The following is a 21,729-nucleotide window of genomic DNA, read 5'->3' as shown; positions in this document are numbered from 1 at the left end:
TCCTGAAATAAATGAACACATGAAAACATTAAATATTTCACATTGTATGTGTGCTAATGTTTACGCTAGTATTTCCTCCCCTCGATAGAACGTCCACTTTGCAAGTATGGCAAGTTGCCCTGTTGTCCCTCTTTCCCGTGAATAAACTCTCCAGCGTTTGTGCCACTTTGGCGCCGTGCGTGGTGACGTCACGCGTGTCCACATGCATCAATAAGGGGATCGTTAACAAAACTGGCAAGTGATTCCCAGAAATCAAAACACTGGGAGCCAGTTTTAAACAAGAATCGTTTTTTGATTTACCGACTCCGAGCACAAATCGTGTGGATGGTGTGGAATGTTAGAAGAGGCTTGATGAAGTGAAATTACTCACATGTATGAGAAACACTAACTTGTTTTTTTATTAACCATCTGGAATGTACAAAAAACCAAACCCAGTGATGTTGGCACATTGTGTAAATCGTAAATAAAAACAGAATACAATGATTTGCAATTTTTTTCTAGCTTATTTTCAATTGAATAGACTGCAAAGGGAAGATATTTAATGTTCGAACTGAGGAACACTTTTTTTGCAAATAATCATTAACTTAGAATTTAATGGCAGCAACACATTGCAAAAACGTTGGCACAGGGGCATTTTTACCACTGTGTTACATGGCCTTTCCTTTAAACAACACTCAGTAAAGGTTTGGGAACTGAGGAGACCAATTTTTGAAGCATTTCAGGTGGAATTCTTTCCCATTTTTGCTTGATGTACAGCTTAAGTCCGAGGTCTCCGTTGTTGTGTTTTAAAGGCCTACTGAAACCCACTACTACCCACTACGCAGTCTGATAGTTTATATATCAATGATGAAATATTAACATTGCAACACATGCCGATACGGTCTTTTTAGTTTACTAAATTGCAATTTTAAATTTCCCGGGAGTTTCGTCTTGAAAACGTTGTGTAATGATGACGTGTACGCAAGACGTCACGGGTTTTTAGGAAGTATGAGCGCTACGCACACACACACAGCTAAATGTCGTCTGCTTTAACGGCATAATTATACGGTATTTTGGAGAACTGTGTTGCTCAATCTTTTGCAATTTGTTCAATTAATATTGGAGAAGTCAAAGTAGCAAGATGGAGTTGGGAAGCTTTAGCCTTTAGCCACACAAACACACGGTGATTCCTTGATTAAAATTCCTGGAGGTGAAAATTTACTATGGATCAGAGCGGTCAAGCGAACATGAAACACGACGGAATGTGAACCAGCAGGTTTCGGTGAGAAAATTGTGGTTAAAAAGTCACTTTTTCCCGAAGAAAAGCTGAGCTTGCCCCGTACACAGCTGCCGTCGACTCCCCTGAGACACTGCACGTCAAGACACCCGTGGACACACACCTCCGACTATCAGGTAATATTTTACTCACTAAAACACTAGCAACACTATAGAAAGATAAGGGATTTCCCAGAATTGTCCTACTAAATGTGTTTAAAAACATCTGAATCCGTACCGATGCAATTAATTTTTTTTTTTTTTTCTTACTTTTTATTTATTTTATTTTTTCTAGTCCGTCGCTATCAATATCCTCAAACACAAATCTTTCATCCTTGCTCAAACTAATGGGGAAATTGTCGTTTTCTCGGTCCAAATAGCACTTTTTGTTGGAGGCTCCCATTAAAAACAATGTGAATATGTGAGGAGTCATCAACATGTGACGTCATCGTCTGCGACTTCCGGTAGAGGCAGGGCTTTTCTCTTAGCCCTGAAAGTTGCAAACTTTATCGTGGATGTTCTCTACTAAATTCTTTCAGCAAAAAAATGGCAATATCGCGAAATGACCAAGTATGACACATAGAATGGACCTGATATCCCCATTTAAATAAGAAAAATAAATCTCATTTCAGTAGGCCTTTAAGCTTCATAATGCGCCACACAGGTCTGGACTACAGGCAGGCCAGTGTAGTACCCGCATTATTTTACAATGAAGCCACACTGTTGTAACACGTGGCTTGGCATTGTCTTGCTGAAATAAGCAGGGGCGTCCATGATAACATTGCTTGGATGGCAACATATGTTGCTCCAAAACCTGTATGTACCTTTTTTCTCTGAACCTTTTGATACTACGTACCGTAAATAAGGGGTCACCAACGCGGTGCCCGCGGGCACCAGGTAGCCCATAAAGACCAGATGAGTAGCCCGCTGGCCTATTCTAAAAATAACTCAAATAGCAGCACTTACCAGTGAGCTGCTTCTATTTTTTTTTTTTTTTTTCAATTTCATTACTAGCAAACTGGTCTTGCTTTGCTTGACATTTTTAATTCTAAGAGAGACAAAACTCTCCAAGAAAATATTTTAAAGACTTGGTCTTCACTTGTTTAAATAAATTCATTTATTTTTTTTACTTTGATTCTTATAACTTTCAGAAAGAGAATTTTAGAGAAAAAATATAACCTCAAAAATGATTTTAGGATTTTTATAAACACATACCTTTTTACCTTTTAAATTCCTCCCTCTTCTTTCCTGACAATTTAAATCAATGTTCATGTATTTTTTTCATTTTTATTGTAAAGAATAATAAATACATTTTAATTTGATTCTTAATTTTAGCTTCTGTTTTTTCGACAAAGAATATTTGTGAAATATCTCTTAAATTTTATTATGATTAAAATTCAAAACAATTATTCTGGCAAATCTAGAAAATCTGTAGAATCAAGTTTGAATCGTATTTCAAAAGTGGATTTTAACCTATTTAAAACATGTAATCAAAATTTTTAAATTAATCTTAATCAAGAAAAATTACTAATGATGTTCCATAAATTCTTTTTTTATTTTTTTCAAAAAGATTCGAATTAGCTAGTTTTTTTTCTTAAATTTTTTTTCGGTTGAATTTTGAATTTTAAAGAGTCGAAATTGAAGATAAACTATGTTACAAAATTAAATTTTAATTTTTTTCGTGTTTTCTCCTCTTAAACCGTTCAATTAAGTGTTATTTTCATCATTTATTCTCTACAAAAAACCTTCCGTGAAAGGAAAAAAAATGTACGACGGAATGACAGACAGAAACACCCATTTTTTATATATCTATATCTATATCTATATATATATATATATATATATATATATATATATATATATTTGTTTATCCATCCATCCTATCTCAGCTACAATCGGGCGGAAGGCGGGGTACACCCTGGACAAGTCGCCACCTCATCGCAGAGCCAACACAGACAGACAGACAACATTCACACTCACATTCACACACTAGGGCCAATTTAGTGTTGCCAATCAACCTATCCCCAGGTGCATGTCTTTGGAAGTGGGAGGAAGCCGGAGTACCCGGAGGGAACCCACGCATTCACGGGGAGAACATGCAAACTCCACACAGAAAGATCCCGAGCCTGGATTTGAACCCAGGACTGCAGGAACTTTGTATTGTGAGGCAGACGCACTAACCCCTCTGCCAACGTGAAGCCTAGATTTGTTTATTAAAGGTAAATTGAGCAAATTGGCTATTTCTGGCAATTTATATAAGTGTGTATCAAACTGGTAGCCCTTCGCATTAATCAGTACCCAAGAAGTAGCTCTTGGTTTCAAAAAGGTTGGTGACCCCTGCCGTGGATGGTGAAATGCTTCAATTCCGTGCAATAGCTCGTTGAGAAATGTTCTTAAACTGTTCAACAATCTGCCCACACATTTGTTCACAAAGTGGTGACCCCCACCTCATCCTTCTTTGTGAATGACTGAGCATTTCATGCAAGCTGCTTTTATACCCAATTAGCCTGTTCACCTGTAGGATGTTCCAAAAAAGTGTTTGATGAGCTTTGTTCAACTTTATCAGCCTTTTTTGCCACTTGTGCCAGCTTTTTTGAAACATGTTGCAGGCATCAAATTCCAAATGAGCCAATATTTGTAAAAAATAACACCGCTGTCCAGTTCGAAAACAATAAGTATTTTGTCTTCGCAGTCTATTCAATTGAATACAGGTTGAAAAAGGATTGGCAAATCATTGCATTCTGTTTTTATTTACCATTTACACAATGTGCCAACTTCACTGGTTTTGAGGTTTGTATTTATGCTTTAAGTTGAGGAGGAGCAGCAATGTGTTTGGCGACACCTAGTGGCCACAATAATTGAATGATGCGGACACATTTGTTACTGGATACTTTCTAACACACTCCTGCATTAAAGACTTTATTTAGTACATGTTTACATTGAATCATGTGTTTTAGACTGGAGTATTGTTCAATTATGTCTATTTTTGTGCTATAGTGTGCTTAGCTGTTGTGTAGCTGCTAGCTGGAGTAGCCTATAGCCTACCATGTTTACCATTTGTTAATACTCGACTAAAATAGACCAACCTTTATGATTTTAATTTGTTATCTGACTGTCTAGTTTTTGCTGAAATTAACACGCTGCAGAACTATTTGTATCAGAAAATTTAGTGCAGGGGTCACCGACTTTTTTGAAACCAAGAGCTATTTCTTGGGTACTGATTAATGGGAAGGGCTACCAGTTTGATACACACTTAAATAAATTGCCAGAAATAGCCAATTTGCTCAATTTACCTTTAATAAGTAAATCCATATATATATATATATATATATATATATATATATATATATATATATATATATATATATATATATAAATGGGTATTTTTGTCTGTCATTACATCGTACATTTTTTTTCCTTTTTTAGGGATGGTTTTTGTAGAGAACAAATGATGAAAAAAACACTTAATTGAACGGTTTAGAAGAGGAGAAAACAGGAAAAAAATGAAAATTAAAACATAGTTTATCTTCAATTTCGATTCTTTAAAATTCAGAATTCAACCGAAAAAAAAGAAAAAACTAGCTAATTTGAATCTTTTTGAAAAAAAACAAAGAAATTAAGGAACATCATTAGTAATTGTTCCTGATTAAGATTAATTTTGGAATTTTGATGACATGTTTTAAATAATTTAACATCCAATCTGCATTTTGTTATAATATATAAAAAAATGGATTAAGCTATATTTCCAACAATATTTCTAACAAAGACAAATCATTCTTTCTTCTAGATTTTCCAGAACAAAAATTTAAAAAGAAATTCAAAATAATTTGCAATAACATTTAAATTTTATTCTAAAGATTTTCTAGATTTGCCAGTATATTTTTTGGGAATTTTAATCATAAGTTTGAAGAAATATTTTCCAAATATTCTTCGTCGAAAAAACAGAATCTAAAATGAACAATTAAATCAAAATCTATTATTATTCTTTACAATATAAAAAAAAAAATACTTGAACATTGATATAAATTGTCAGGAAAGAAGAGGAAGGAATTTAAAAGGTAAAAAGGTATATGTGTTTAAAAATCCTAAAAACATTTTTATGGTTGCATTTTTTCTCTAAAATTGTCTTTCTGAAAGTTATAAGAAGCAAAGTAAAAAAAATAAATGAATGTATTTAAACAACTGAAGACCAAGTCTTAAAAATATTTTCTTGGATTTTCAATTTCTATTTGAGTTTTGTCTCTCTTAGAATTAAAAATGTCGAGCAAAGCGAGACCAGCTTGCTAGTAAATAAATTAAATTTAAAAAATAGAGGCAGCTCACTGGTAAGTGCTGCTATTTGAGCTATTCTTAGAACAGGCCAGCGGGCGACTGATCTGGTCCTTACGGGCTACCTGGTGCCCGCGAGCACCACGTTGGTGACCCCTGATTTAGATGTTAGCCAATACTTTTTTTTTTTTTCAGCATCAGATTGCCTCTACATAGTCGTACTTTCTACCCAAGTTCCATTAACAGTTGGCTTTGTTAGCCCCTGTTAGGTAATACCTGTGTGTATATTAGTAGTGTGGTGGGAACCAACAACTTGTCACTCTGATGGATTAACTACAGACTCGTTTATAAAACTGTCTGCTACAGTTCCCGGATATTGTATGTTGGCTGTCCAATAACTGTCCCCCGTGTCCACATTGCCATACTATCTCTAAGAGTTATTATAAGAACATGTGCAACCATATGCAAGATGTGTGTTTTTGCGAGGCTCCGGCCTCCAAAGACCCAAGATCAGATTATGCTATGAAAGCAAACATCTCTCAAACCTCTGACAATGATCGATAATCCTGCAGCTGAGACGGCGGAAAAAAGCAACAAGGACGTTTACGGCAAAGACAAAGAAGACATGAGAGGAATTCTCTTTTAGGAAATCCACCAACGTCAGGACGATCCGTGACAGCCAGAACGAGGAACGTGTGCACTCAAAGCAGCATGAAAGGAGCCCTCTAGAACAGGGGTGCTCAAAGTGGGGCCTGAGGGACAAATTCGGCCCGCAAAGTTATTTTGTTTGGTCCACCAAATGGTGGTTTTCAGAATGTATTACATGTCTAAACTGGCAATAAAGTAGGAACAAAGCGAGCCAAAAGAAAAAAGGTACTATGCTAAAATGCTAATACCGTGCTTACAATTCGCATTAGTGAAATACCAAAATATAAACTACTAAATACCCTTTGAATTAGCCAAAAAAGCTAACTAGTGTGCAAACCTACACAATTACCCAAAGAAAAGAAGCTTGCATACTAACAAGTATCAGATGTCAAGTAACTGAAAAATTAGCAAAACAAAGTTAGCATGCTGATATTAAAATGCTAACTAATGTGACACAGGCTTGTTTAGAATTAGCTCCGGGCTATACTTTGGGAACCCCTGCTCTAAAAAGACAAAGCGAGCAAAAAGAAAAAATTTACTATGATAAAATGCTAACAATGACACGCTTACTGTTCGCCTTGGTGAAATACCAAAATATAATCTACAAAATACCCTTTGAAATAGCCAAAACAGCTAGCTAGTGTGCAAACCTACACAATTAGCTAAAGAAAAGAAGCTTGCATACTAACAGGTATCAGATGTCAAGTGACTGAAAAATTTGCAAAACAAAGTTAGCATGCTAATATTAAAATGCTAACTATTGTGACACAGGCTGTTTAGAATTAGCTAAGGGCTATATATTGGGCACCCTTGCTCTAAAAACGCAAAGCAAGCCAAAATAATAAAGGTACTATGCTAACATGCTTACAGTTTGTATTAGTGAAATACCAAAATATAAACTACAAACTATCCTTTAAATTAGCCAAAAAAGCCGCCGTGCGAATGTTAGCAAGCTAAAAAACAAACTAAAATGTGTCAAGCGCTAAAATATGTTACTCTGATGTGTTTAAAATGCTCCAGTAGCATGCTAACATTAAATTGCATCCAGCACACGACTATGACTGAGGTGTGTGTAAACCTACACAATTATCCAAAGAAAAGAAGCTTGCATACGAACAGGTATCATATGTTAAGTAACTGCAAAATTAGCAAGACAAAGTTAGCATGCTAATATTAAAATGCTAACTATTGTTTAGAAATAAGCTACGGGCTATATTTTGGGCACCTTTGCTCTAAAAACGCCAAGCGAGCTAAAAAAAATAAAGATACTATGCTAACATGCTAACAATAACATGCTTACAGTTCACATTAGTGAAATACTAAAATATAAACTACGAAATACCCTTTGAATTAGCCCAAAAAAAGCTAGCATGCTAATGTTAGCAAGCTAAAAAATTAACATGCGTCAAGTGCTTAAAATATTACTCTGATTTGTTTAAAATGCTACAGTGGCATGCTAACATTACATTGCATCAAGCACACAACTATGACAGAGTTGTGTGCAAACCAACACAATTAGATAAAGAAAATTAGCTTACATAATAACAGGTATCATGTCAAGTAACTGAAAAATTTGCAAAACAAAGCTAGCATGCTAATATTAAAATGCTAACTATTGTTTAGAAATAAGCTACGGGCTATATTTTGGGCACCTTTGCTCTAAAAACGCCAAGCGAGCTAAAAAAAATAAAGATACTATGCTAACATGCTAACAATAACATGCTTACAGTTCACATTAGTGAAATACTAAAATATAAACTACGAAATACCCTTTGAATTAGCCCAAAAAAAGCTAGCATGCTAATGTTAGCAAGCTAAAAAATTAACATGCGTCAAGTGCTTAAAATATTACTCTGATTTGTTTAAAATGCTACAGTGGCATGCTAACATTACATTGCATCAAGCACACAACTATAACAGAGTTGTGTGCAAACCAACACAATTAGATAAAGAAAAGAAGCTTGCATAATAACCGGTATCATGTCAAGTAACTGCAAAACTAGCAAAACAAAGCTAGCATGCTATTATTAAAATGCTAACTATTGTTTAGACATAAGCTACGGGCTATATTTTGGGCACCTCTGCTCAAGCGAGCTAAAAAAAAATAAAAAGGTACTATGCTAACATGCTAACAATAACATCAGATGTCAAGTAGCTGCAAAATTTGTAAAAAAAAAAGTTAGCATGCTAATATTGAAATGCTAACGTTTGTGACACGGGCTGTTTAGAAATTAGCTACGGGCTATACTTTGTGCAACCTAGTCTAAAAAACTTCACTCATGTACTTTTAAAAATGCTGGGTTTGGCCCGCGGACTAATGGTGCATTTCCACTTTGGCCCTTGGAGGAAAAAGTTAGGGCACTCCTACTCTAGAAACATTAATAACTGATGGAATAGTGTATACGTGTTTCCAGGTACTCTTCCTGGAGCAGTCACTCCCACATGCATTATTCAGCCGCTCAGTTGCTGCACAAAACTAATCAATAATTGTGTGCTTCCAAAACTACTTAGCCAGTATAAGTACACTACCTGCAGTGATGTCAAAAAAGGATGCACACGATATTGGAGGCTAGAGTATTAGTTGATACCGATATCAGAATAGACAACAGGATAAAATTATAGGACATTGTTATTTTGTAGTGTGGAATGTTAGAACAGGCTGGATGAAATTAAATGACTCAGAACACAATAGTAGGAATGAAAAACGCCAACCTTTCGACGGATTCATTCTTTTGTAATGATTTGTTTTGGTGACACCTGGTGGGCAATATCATTCATTAAATTCAGCTCATGATGCAGTAAGTTGAATGATGCAATGATTGCTGAAATAGAGGCAGTTTTGCACTGTAGAGGAACATTAGCCTCTATAAATCCATCCATTTTTTTTCGACCACTTGTCCGTTTTGGGGTCGTGTGGGGTGCTGGAGCCTCTCAGTTGCATTGGGGCAGAAGGCAGGGTACACCCTGATAAACACACACACACGCACGCACGCACGCACGCACGCACGTATATATATATATATATATATATATATATATATATATATATATATATATATATATATATATATATATACATACATATGTATATATATATATATATATACATATGTATATATATATACATACATATGTATATATATATACATACATATGTATATATATATATATACATACATACATACATACATACATATATATATATATATATATATATATATATATATATATGTATATATATATATATATATATATATATATATACATACATATATATATATATATATATATATATAAATATATATATATGGCAGAGGGGTATGTGCGTCTGCCTCACAATACGAATGTCCTGAGTAGTCAGGGTTCAATCCCGGGCTCGGGATCTTTCTGTGTGGAGTTTGCATGTTCTCCCCGTGAAGGCGTAGGTTCCCTCCGGGTATTCCGGCTTCCTCCCACTTCCAAAGACATGCACCTGGGGATAGGTTGATTGGCAACACTAAATTGGCCCTAGTGTGTGAATGTGAGTGCGAATGCTGTCTATCTGTGTTGGCCCTGCGATGAGGGGCGACTTGTCCAGGGTGTACGGCGCCTTCCGCCCGATTGTAGCTGAGATAGGCACCAGCGCCCCCAGGGACCCTAAAGGGGAATAAGCTGCAGAAATGGATGGATGTATACATATGTACATATATATGTATATACACACACATATATACATATGTATATATACACACACATATATACATATGTATATATATACGCACAACAATTTAGTGTTGCCAATCAACCTATCCCCAGGTGCTTGTTTTTGGCAGTGGGAGGAAGCCGGAGTACCCGGAGGGAGCCCGCGCAGTCCCAGGGAGAACATGCCAACTCCACACAGAAAGAACCCGAGCCCGGAATTGAAAATCAGGACAACTCAGGACCTTGGTATTGTGAGGCACATGCACTACCCACTGTCTTACCGAGCTGCCAAAATTACGCAGAACATTATCCTTGAGTCGCTGTGAAATTTGCCGGACACAATGCATGTGTCATCAACATGCATTATCAGGATACAGCTTTTAAGACTATTATTTCAAATAATAGTCTTAAAAGCGCTATCATGGGCCAAATATATGTATTTTTTTTATCTTATATAGTAGATGCATGGCAATGAATGGCCTTTATTGTGAAACCACACAAAAAAACTGTTAACTGCTATCCATCCGTCCATCCATTTTTCTACTGTTATTCCCTTTGGGGTTGTGGGGGGCGCTGGTGCCTATCTCAGCTACAATCGGGCGGAAGACGGGGTACACCCTGGACAAGTCGCCACCTCATCGCAGGGCCAACACAGATAGACAGACAACATTCACACTCACATTCACACAATAAACAAATTGCATTGCACAATATAGTTGTAATACGATATGAATGACACAAATTTGGCCAACAGTAGAGCCAGTAGGTTTCTTATGAGTATTATTGTCACTGGCAGACTGGAGGACGAGTACTACTGTAGCAAAACATGCCACGTCACACACCGAGGAGGAAACAACAAAAACACAGCTAGCCGTTAAGCAATAGCACTTCCACTAAACAAGGTTGGATGGATGATGCGGACACGTTTGTTACTGATACTTTGTAATATACTTGTACTTTGCAGACTTTATATCTGTTAGTTATATGCAACCATTTGATACTTGTTTATATTGAGAAATGGTCTTTTAAAGCAATATTGTTCAATAAAGGATCTTCATTGCATATGTCTAGCTTGTGTATTATTGTGTGCTTAGCAGTTGTGTAGCTGCTCCTTCCTATTAGCATACAGCCTCCAATGTCCACCTTTTGAAGACGACTTGACTAAAATAGAAGAAAATACCAACTTTCTGTGTTTATTAGAGGACATTTAGATGTTAACTGGCTAACAAGCCGCAGATTTTAAATGCAAGCTGATATTATGTGATACTTGTTTTTTTGCTGCAATCTTTTATAAGTATTATTATCACTGGCAGACGAGAAGACAAGTACTACTGTAGCAAAACATGCCACATCACACCGAGGAGAACACAAAAAAAAAAAAAACACAGCTAGCCGTTAAGAAATAGCACTTCAATATAAATAAGGTTGGGTGGATGATGCGGACACTTTTGTTAATGATACTTTATAATACACTTGTACTTTGCAGTCTTTACATCTGTAGGTACTATGCAACTAAAACTATTTGATACTTGTTTATATTGAGAAATATGGCATTTGATAGGAATATTGTTCAAAGAAGGATCTTTATTACATATGTCCAGCTTGTGTGTTATTGTGTGCTTAGCTGTTGTGTAGCTGCTCCTTCCTATTAGCATACAGCCTCCAATGTCCACCTTTTGAAGACGACTTGACTAAAATAGAAGAAAATACCAACTTTCTGTGTTTATTAGAGGACATTTAGATGTTAACTGGCTAACAAGCCGCAGATTTTAAATGCAAGCTGATATTATGTGATTCTTGTTTTTTGCTGCTATCTTTTATAAGTATTATTATCACACTCAGACGAGAAGACGAGTACTACTGTAGCAAAACACGCCACGTCACACCGAGGAGAACACAAAAAAAAAAAACACAGCTAGCCGTTAAGGAATAGCACTTCAATATAAATAAGGTTGGGTGGATGATGCCGACACTTTTGTTAATGATACTTTCTAAAACACTTGTACTTTGCAGTCTTTACATCTGTAGGTAATATGCAACTAAAACTATTTGATACTTGTTTATATTGAGAAATATGGCATTTCATAGGAATATTGTTCAAAGAAGGATCTTTATTACATATGTCCAGCTTGTGTGTTGTTGTGTGCTAAGCTGTTGTGTAGCTGCTCCTTCCTATTAGCATATAGCCTACAATGTCCAACTTTTGTAGACGACTTGACTAAAATAGAAGAAAAGACCTACTTTCTGTGTTTATTAGATGACATTTAGATGTTAACAAGCTAACAAGCTGCAGATTTTGAAAATACAAGCGGATATTACGTGGTACTTGTTTTTTTGACGCTAGCGTTTAAAAGTATTATCATCACTGGCAAACGAGAAGATGAGTTATACTGTAGCAAAACATGCCACGTCACACCGAGGAGGAAACAAAAAAGCCGCTAAGCTATAGCACTTCAATATAAACAAGGACTCCCTTTTGAGACCAGTTGATCTGCCGTTTCTTTTCTTTTTTTCCTATGTCCCACTCTCCCTTGTGGAGGGGGTCCGGTCCGAGCCGGTGGCCATGTACTGCTCGCCTGTGTATCGGCTGGGGAGATCTCTGCGCTGCTGATCCGCCTCCGCTTGGGATGTTTTCCTGCTGGCTCCGCTGTGAACGAGACTCTCGCTGCTGTGTTGGATCCGCTTTGGACTGGACTCTCGCGACTGTGTTGGATCCATTATGGATTGAACTTTCACAGTATCATGTTAGACCCGCTCGACATCCATTGCTTTCCTCCTCTCCAAGGTTCTCATAGTCATCATTGTCACCGACGTCCCACTGGGTGTGAGTTTTCCTTGCCCTTATGTGGGCCTACCGAGGATGTCGTAGTGGTTTGTGCAACCCTTTGAGACACTAGTGATTTAGGGCTATATAAGTAAACATTGATTGATTGATTGAAGGTTGGGTGGATGACGCGGACACGTTTGTTACTGATACTTTGTAATACACTTGTTCTTTGCAGGCTTTATATCTGTAAGTAATATGCAACCATTCGATACTTATTGAGAAATGTGGTCTTTTATGGCAATATTGTTCAATAAAGGATCTTTATTGCATACGTCTAACTTGTGTTATTGTTCAGTTCAGTTTCAACTCATTTCGAACATGAATACGATACAATGTAATGCATCCAGTTGTTTCATTACAGCACGTCCGAAAAGGAGTAGGAAGAAGCAGAGCTTATTTAATCCTACCCCTTTTCCTACCAAAGCAATTTAATCCAATTTCCTTGTTCTTTGTAACAGAAAAGTGAACAAATAATAATATACCACAGTAAGCAAACACATAAAATAAAAACATAATCATAGTCGAAATAAAAAAAAAGGGTCGAAAATGTTTATTATAACACTTGTAGTTTGAACAGTCTCTTAAACTGAGTCATATTGGTGCTTTGTTTGATTTATTTGGTTAATCCATCCCATAATTTGATTCCACATACTGATATGCTAAATACTTTTAAGCGTTGTACGAGCATACACGTTTTAAATTAGATTTTCCTCTAGTTATATTCCTTCTTTTGTTGTACATTCTCGGGTAGCAGGTTATAGTTTGCTTTGTACACAATTTTATCTGTTTGCAAATGCACCAAATCGTTGAAGTTCAATAATAGTGATTTGATAAATAAAGGGTTTGTATGTCCCCGCGACTCCGAAAGGGACAAGTGGTAGAAAATGGATGGACGGATGTATGTTCTCTACACATTTCTAGTAGTTTCCCCATATTTCTACAATGTAACACTAACGAGCAGTAAAGAATTGGAAGTGATTTTTGGTCTAAAACATGTTTAGCTTTATTCATTATTGATGTGTTTCTTGATGTCATGCTGAATATTTTTTACATGGGATTTTTTCCAATTAATTTTATCATTAATTATTACACCCAAAAATCTGTTTTCTTTTACCCTTTCAGCATCTACTCCGCCTATTTGTATTCGTGTGTTTAGCTGTTGTGTAGTTAAAGTACCAATGATTGTCACACACATACGAGATGTGGCGAAATTATTCTATGCATTTGACCCATCACCCTTGATCACCCCCTGGGAGGTGAGGGGAGCAGTGAGCAGCAGCCGTGCCGCGCCCGGGAATCATTTATGGTGATATAACCCTCAATTCCAACCCTTAATGCTGAGTGTCAAGCAGGGAGGTAATGGGTCCCATTTTTATAGTCTTTGGTATGACTCGGCCGGGATTTCAACTCACGATCAACCGATCTCAGGGCGGACACTCTAACCACTAGGCCACTGTGTAGCTGCTCATTCTTATCAGCATATAGCTTGCAATGTTAACCTTTTGTACCGTACATGACTTGACCGAAATACAAGAAAACATCAACTTTGTGTGTTTATTGGAGGACGTTTAGATGTTAACTGGCTAACAAGCTGCAGATTTTAAAAGCAAGCCGATATCAACTTATCGGATCAGGACACCCCATGTGCTTCTTTTCCTTACCGTACATGTGATTTATGAATAACATGAAATATTTACATACCTATTTAGAGCATCTTCCCTATTTGCACCACATTAGTCTACCTAATGATGTTTCCCTCATACCCTCGGATACTTTTTTAATGTTGTTATGGAAGGAATTGTATGGGCAAGAGAGAGGCCTGGCGGCTTAAACGCTGCTCTATCTGCACCCATTTCGCATGACTGCCCACTTTATGCATACCAAAACAGACACATGGACACACACTCACACACACACTGGTACACAGGATACAGTGTTTCCATTCGGTGCAGCAAATGTACCAGGCAAACTTGACACACCAACAAAGAGCATCAACAATAAAAACAAAACAGCAAAATGTTGACCAAAGGTTAAGTTGTGATTCTTGAATGAAGCCCACAATTTTTTCACCCACCTGTTTTCCAGCTTAAACGCCACCAGGGGGATGACTCTTGTACCACCTGCCACAAACTGCCCGGCTAACATACGAACATCACCAGCACAGCATGCCGACCCTCCCCTTCGCCGATGTTTGTGTGCGATAATGTTCCAGCAACCAGCGCCAACAATGACATTCCACGGCTTGCAACTGTATTGAGTCCACGCGGGCAAAAGCACATTCCGACACCTTGCTCGGCACACAGAGTTGTGAATGTGTGTCAGGCTGGACCCGCGTCGAACTGGGTGACAAACGTAAAGCCCCCCCCCCCTATCTGCAAGCTCAACAACACGCTGCTTTTGTGGGTCACAACGTCGACTTACCTGATTTTGTCGGCGGCACTGTCAGACCTGCAAACACACAAAAAACGAAACAATTTAGGGTTTTCTTTTCACTCTTGAGAAAATGAAACAAAACATTTGAGGCCAAAATACGACTCGGCTGAAGTCCTAGTTTGCTGTCAAAAAAAGTGCCACTTCCTAGGAAAGTGAGAATTTGAGAAGCATCCACACACACCTCTGTTGTGGTAGTGTTATTCTGCAAAGTACAACAATGGCATGGAAACAGGAGTTCAGAACATTCTGAACATCCCTCGAAACGAGACAATGGGCGACGGGTGCAAAATGCGGGTCAACGGGTGCAACTGTAGCACTAGTAAAGACTTAAGAGTAGGGTTGTCCCGATCTGATATCTGGATCGGATCGGCCGCCGATACTTGCCAAAAAATGCGTATGGGCAAGGAATGGGAAAATGCAGATCCAGATCCAGTTAAAAAAATTATCCGGTCCGTGTTTTCCAAAGCACCGATTTAAATAATACATTCCACTCTTCGCCTGCTCCCTACGCTCCGTTTTGCATTTTCCAGCACACCTTCAACACATCTACAGGTCTGTGTTCCAAACGTTAAGACGGCCGTGTGAATTAAAAGTTACGGTAAAAATGTCAGCTGTGTGGGATTATTTTACCTTACAAAACTAAAAAGATGAAGAGGTGGAGTGCAAAACATGCCACAATAAAGTCAAGCGTGGTGGTAAAGTTGTAAGACATTTTAATGACTTGAGAGTGAGAGGCTTTTTAGCACTCATCATTGATGAACACAGGAGCAGGCTGACACCTGAGCATCTTGAAGTGCTCGTCTTTGTTAGAAAGAATCTCCCCATTCTGCTTGGACTTCAATTGTTTGCCCCCCCACCCCCACCCCCTGACTGGGGCAAACAATGGAAAGGAGTGTGTAGATGGTTTTTTTTTCTTCAAGTTTACACTTGTTCAAGAGCAAGTATTGATGCTGAGTTATAAACATTTTATCCCACTCAGGTTGTGTGTTTTGCATTTTTAATAATGTTTACAGCATTATTTGCACTTTATACAGTTCACTTTTTGTTTACTGTTTAATGATGCCATGTCTCTTTGGGGCGGTATAACTCGGTTGGTAGAGCGGCCATGCCAACAACTTGAGGGTTGCAGGTTCGATCCCCGCTTCCGCCATCCTAGTCACTGCTGTTGTGTCCTTGGGCAAGACATTTTACCCACCTGCTCCCAGTGCCACCCACACTGCTTTAAATGTAACTTAGATATTGGCTTTCACTATGTAAAGTGCTTTGAGTCACTGGAGAAAAAGCGCTGTATAAATATAATTCACTTCAATTCACTTTTTCAATCTTGTGTTTATCTTTGAATACCAACCATTGTGTATTATTCAAACTCACCTAATTCAGCTGGCTAGTTATCAAGAGTACCAAAACCCTTTTCAACATGAATCTGAAAACTAAGTAGGCTAAATAACTTTAAACTTTAATACATGCTCAGATAGGTCACTATCGACCAGTATCAGTATTGGATCGGAAGTGCAAAAACAATATCGTATCGGAAGTGCAAAAACCTGGATCGGGACATCCCTACTTATGAGTGCCCCAACTTTAGAGCGTTTATGGAAGTGTTATTGTAGCAAGATTATTTACAAAGGCGTATCTCAATATGTTGCTCTGTAATCCAGTTCACGTGTCTGTGTCATTTTGTGCGTCTGTATCTGAATCGGTTTTTGTTTGGGTTGTAAATGGGTTATACTTGTATAGCGCTTTTCTACCTTTTTAAGGAACTCAAAGCGCTTTGACACTATTTATACATTCACCCATTCACACACTGATGGCGGGAGCTGCCATGCAAGGCCCTAACCATGACCCATCAGGAGCAAGGGTGAAGTGTCTTGCTCAAGGACACAACAGACGTGACTAGGATGGTAGAAGGTGGGGATTGAACCACGAACCCTCAGGTTGCTGGCACAGCCGCTCAACCAAACGATCCACGGCGTCCCCAAAGCACTGACAACACTTATTTTTTTTTATAGAACAAACGTCTCACTCTCGTTAGCATCAGCCATGTTTTGCTAGGCTTGTTGTGGATCTCCGCTAAGGAAATAAGGGGAAATAAGAGGACTACGAAAGCTCATGGGGCAAAAAAAAAGTATGCCGGAGCAAGAGAAGAAATGCATAGATTTTTTTGTTTTCCAAGTCGTCTGCAACAAAAAACTTGAATTACTCGATAAAAACAATATATCGTCTAGGCCAGTGGTCCCCACCCACCGGGCTGCAGAATAATTTTTTATAAATTTTTATTAAAAAAAAAAATAAATAAAAAAAAAATATATATATATATATATATATATATATATTTTTTTTTTTGTTTTGTTTTGTTTTTATTAAATCAACATAAAAAACACAATATACACTTAAAATTAGTGCACCAACCACAAAAACCTCCCTTTTCATGACAAAAACGTTCCTTTTTCATGACAAAGAAAAAAAAAAAAGGACACATGGTTTTTGTTACCACGTCAACTCATTAGTTTCAGCTGTCATGTCACGCACCTGTTCCATTACTAATTATGTCACTGCTATTTAAGCCATTTGGTTTTTGTTCTTCGGCCTGGAAACTTTGTACTTATGTGCCTACACATCCCGTATTCATCTTCTTCATGCCTTGCTGTTCATTTTTGTCCACGCTACGTAAGTTTTGTATTTATGCTACAGTGCAAGTTTTGTTTTTTTCATGCCACAGTGCAAGTGTTTTTGTTTCATGTTTGTAGTATTTATGAGTCTTTTGTTTTTTCATTAGCCAAGTTGGTTTTCCGCCCTCGTGCGCGCCCTTTGTTTGCCTTTTGTTGTAGTCTGTTTGTTTAGTAATAAATCAACATTAGATTAGATTAGATAGATAGTACTTTATTTATTCCGTCAGGAGAGTTCCTTCAGGAAAATTAAAATTTTCAGCACAATCCCATTCAAGATCAGACAAACATTACAGGGAGACAGAACAGGATCGCTGACGGGTCTGCCGGCTTCCAGCGCCCGTTACAAAAAAAGATGACATACAGGTAAACAAGCGGGCGGGGGGGGGGGGGGGGGGGAATAGAAGATTAAAATAAAATAAAAAAATAAAAAAACGGTCTTAGCCTAGGCCCTGGAGTGGGGGTGCAGACTGAGGCCAAGGGAATAGAACAACTCATAGCCTTAGTACACATGCCTCTTCCAAGTGTGAAAGAGGGAAACATCAAACATCAAAGACCACGGAGGACATTAAAGACATTAAAGCAGCAGATACAAGCAGACACTTCTACATACAGCTATGAATAAAAAGTAAAAGAAACATATCCACTGTGGTGGCCTCTGTGGTGTTCCAAGCCATCGTCCGCTGGGGTGGAGGGAGCATGGCCAGAGACAGAAGCAGATCCAACAAAGCAACCAAGACAGGCGACTCCACTTTTGGCCAGTATCCAGTCCGCATGGATGAGCGAGGATACGTCCAAGGTGACTGAGGTGTCCGACACCTGCTCACCCAATCGAGACACCGCGAAGCCTCTCCGTCCCAGCGCTCAGTGCCAGCTCCGCAGCCCTGTCCCCTCATCCGCATCTCCTCCAGTCCCTCCAAACAGACTCTGGTGTAGCAGACACCCAGCAGCTGGTCTCCATGGCCAAAAGGCTCCCAGGAGGCAGATCCAGAAGTCCACAAAAAAAGCACCACAGAGGTCACGAAAGTGGCACCCCTTGTCAGACAGTCCCAAAGGGTCCCGGACCAAAATGCAAAAAAATATAATAACACATGAAAACAAGAGGGAAACACAAAAGGATGATACAAGAGCACAGAGCTCCTGCCAACAGCAGCCACTACAGCAGCGCCATCTTGGAAAAAAAAAAAAAGATGTACTTACATTCACGCCTGGCTCGTGCAAATCATCCTTTGCGTTGGAAAAACAAAATATTCCATAGTCCAAGTCGTGACACAAACATAGTAATGTCGCTATCTTTTTTTCTTTGGCTAATCTAGTATCGTCATGGATAAATAAACACTAAATTATTCATGTTTAAATATTTCCCCTAGATTGCAGAGATACCTCTCCCAACTGTACGGTATACCGGTATTAAAGTTAAAGTTCCAATGATAGTCACACACACACATGAGTTGTGGCGAAATTATTCTCTGCATTTGATGCATCACCCTTAATCACCCCCTGGGAGGTGAGGGGAGCAGTGAGCAGCAGCGGTTTCTGTGCTGGGGAATAATTTTTGGTGATTTAATCCCCAATTCCAACCCTTAATGCTGAATGTCAAGCAGAGAGGCAATGTGTCCTATTTTTATTGTCTTTGGTATGACTTTGGTTTGAACTCACAACCTACCGATCTCAGGGCGGACACTCTAACCACTAGACCACTGAGTAGGTTTAGTATAGTACCGCGATACTGTTGAATCATTCGGTACTATACCGCCTCTAAAAAGTACCGGTCCCCCACCTATTGGCGCCGTCACGCTTTAAGAAACAGTCTAGCTAGTTGTATGTCCTTCTAAATCTTTATTAGCCATATATGCTTCACTACACACCGAAGTCATGAGTGTTAAAATGGTCTGAAGTTAACTAAATCAAGACAAGATTAATCTATGAGCAATCCTCTACAATTACGATGACCAATTCAACTTTAAACATACTACACATAAGACTGAAGTGCATACTTAGTCAACAGCCATACATGTCACATTAAGGGTGGCCGTTTGAACAACGCCAACATTGCCATAAATATGTGCCATGTAGTGAAACCATGTTAAACAACAATGACAAACACATTTTGGGAGAATATTTGCACTGCAACACAACAAACAAAACAGGACAAATTCCCAGAATTCCCTGCAGCAGCCAACTTTTCCGGGACGCTACAATACAAACAAACGCCATTTGTGGAACTACACCTAACATCCACTGTGATGATACTAAGTGCACAATCTATCTAGTCGATACTACTATGATTACATCAATATTTTTTAGCATCACAAAGTCTTCTTTCATTTAAAAAAAAATTATGTTATGTTTATAACCTCAGGAACTATGTCCCTGCACACATGAGGACTTAGAATGTGACCAATGTATGATCCTGTAACGACTTGGTATCGGATTGATATCCAAATTTGTGGTATTATCCGCAACTAATGTAAAGTATCCAACAACAGAAGAATAAGTAATTATTACATTTTAACAGAAGTGTAGATAGGACATGTTTAAACAGAAAGTAAGCCAATATTAACAGTGAAAGAAAAAACAGATTCATAATACATTTTCTACCACTTGTCCTTAATTTTGACAAAATAGAATGATGAATAACACAATATGTTACTGCATATGTCAGCAGACTAAATTAGGCGTCTTTGTTTGTTTACTTACTACTAAAAGACAAGTTGTCTTGTATGTTCACTATTTAATTTAAGGACAAACTTGCACTAAGTAACATATGTTTAATGTACCCGAAGTTCCATTCGTCCATCCATTTTTTACGGGGGGCGCTGGTGCCTATATCTCAGCTACAATCGGGCGGAAGGCGGTGTACACCCTGGACAAGTCGCAACCTCATCGCAGGTACCCTAAGATTTGTTGTTAAAATAAAGCAAATAATGTCATTTCTTGTGGTCCCATTTGTTTAGAAAAGTACCGAAAAGTTTTAAAATTATTTTGGTACCGGTACCAAAATATTGGTATCGGGACTACACTAGTTTGTCCAGGGTGCACTCCGCCTTCTGCCCGTTTGTAGCTGAGATAGGCACCAGCGCCCCCCGCGTCCCCAAAGGGAATAAGCGGTAGAAAATGGATGGATGGATGGACTACACTAGTGTGTGTGCAATCAAGTCCACGTGTGTGTTCTAATTTCTGTGTCTGTATTATGATTTGTCTGTGGGTGAGAAAAAGAAAAAAAAAATCCGTCTGTATTTTGATCTGTTTGTGTGTAAAAGAAATGTGTGTCCGTACTGTGAATTATGTGAAGCAAGAACCCTCGATATGCTGTACATTTTACAAATGACTTTGACAACAATTTTGCTGTGAAAGATGTGTGTGTGTGTGTGTGTGTGCGTGTGTGTGTGTGTGTGTGTCCAAATGTGTGTGCGTGTAAAACAATCTTTGTTCAATCAACATTACTGCTAAAACATGAATTTTAAATTCCAGCAGGTGATGAAAAATTCATTCATGGAATTTTATGTTAAAATACTGAACAGATGTTTATTGGGATAAGGTAAACGTCTGTTCAGTATTTTAACATACAAATGTTTGATTGTGAGGCATTAAAAGCCACAAAATGCAACGGGTCCATCAGACCCACAAACGCTGGCTAAGTAACAACAATATGAACGTTGCACAGAAAATTTCTTTGCCAGTTTCTGCATCCCACAGGGATTTTTCATTTGCGTTTCTGAACCTGCGGTTCCCACACAAGGTTGCAACATTGTCAACACTGTCTGCTCTCATTTCCTCGCACATTTGACCCTCTGATGTTCTGTGCACCTACACTCTGTCCTCCTCCTGTCTATGCCTGCTGTGTGTGTGTGTGTGTGTGTGTGTGTGGTACACAGAACATCTATTTCCACATTTCTATCAGCCCTGGGTCCAGTGGACGGGGACATCTTATATGTGATACAAACCCCA

At 38.3% G+C, this 21,729-nt stretch overlaps 1 protein-coding gene across 4 annotated transcripts in view; it reads right to left on the bottom strand.

Annotated features, from left to right (window-relative positions):
• The window catches only part of gramd1bb (GRAM domain containing 1Bb), a 400,828-nt gene that overhangs the window by 190,776 nt on the left and 188,323 nt on the right, over positions 1-21,729 (bottom strand). For all 4 annotated transcript variants that reach the window (XM_061878757.1, XM_061878759.1, XM_061878758.1 and 1 more), the window contains one exon: positions 15,101-15,127. In XM_061878757.1, coding sequence (XP_061734741.1) covers positions 15,101-15,127 — 27 coding nt within the window. The remainder of the gene's footprint in view (positions 1-15,100; positions 15,128-21,729) is intronic.

Source organism: Nerophis ophidion, linkage group LG18 (assembly GCF_033978795.1).
Source record: "Nerophis ophidion isolate RoL-2023_Sa linkage group LG18, RoL_Noph_v1.0, whole genome shotgun sequence".
In the NCBI taxonomy this organism is placed as follows: domain Eukaryota; kingdom Metazoa; phylum Chordata; class Actinopteri; order Syngnathiformes; family Syngnathidae; genus Nerophis; species Nerophis ophidion.
This window is presented reverse-complemented; position numbering and strand designations above follow the sequence as displayed.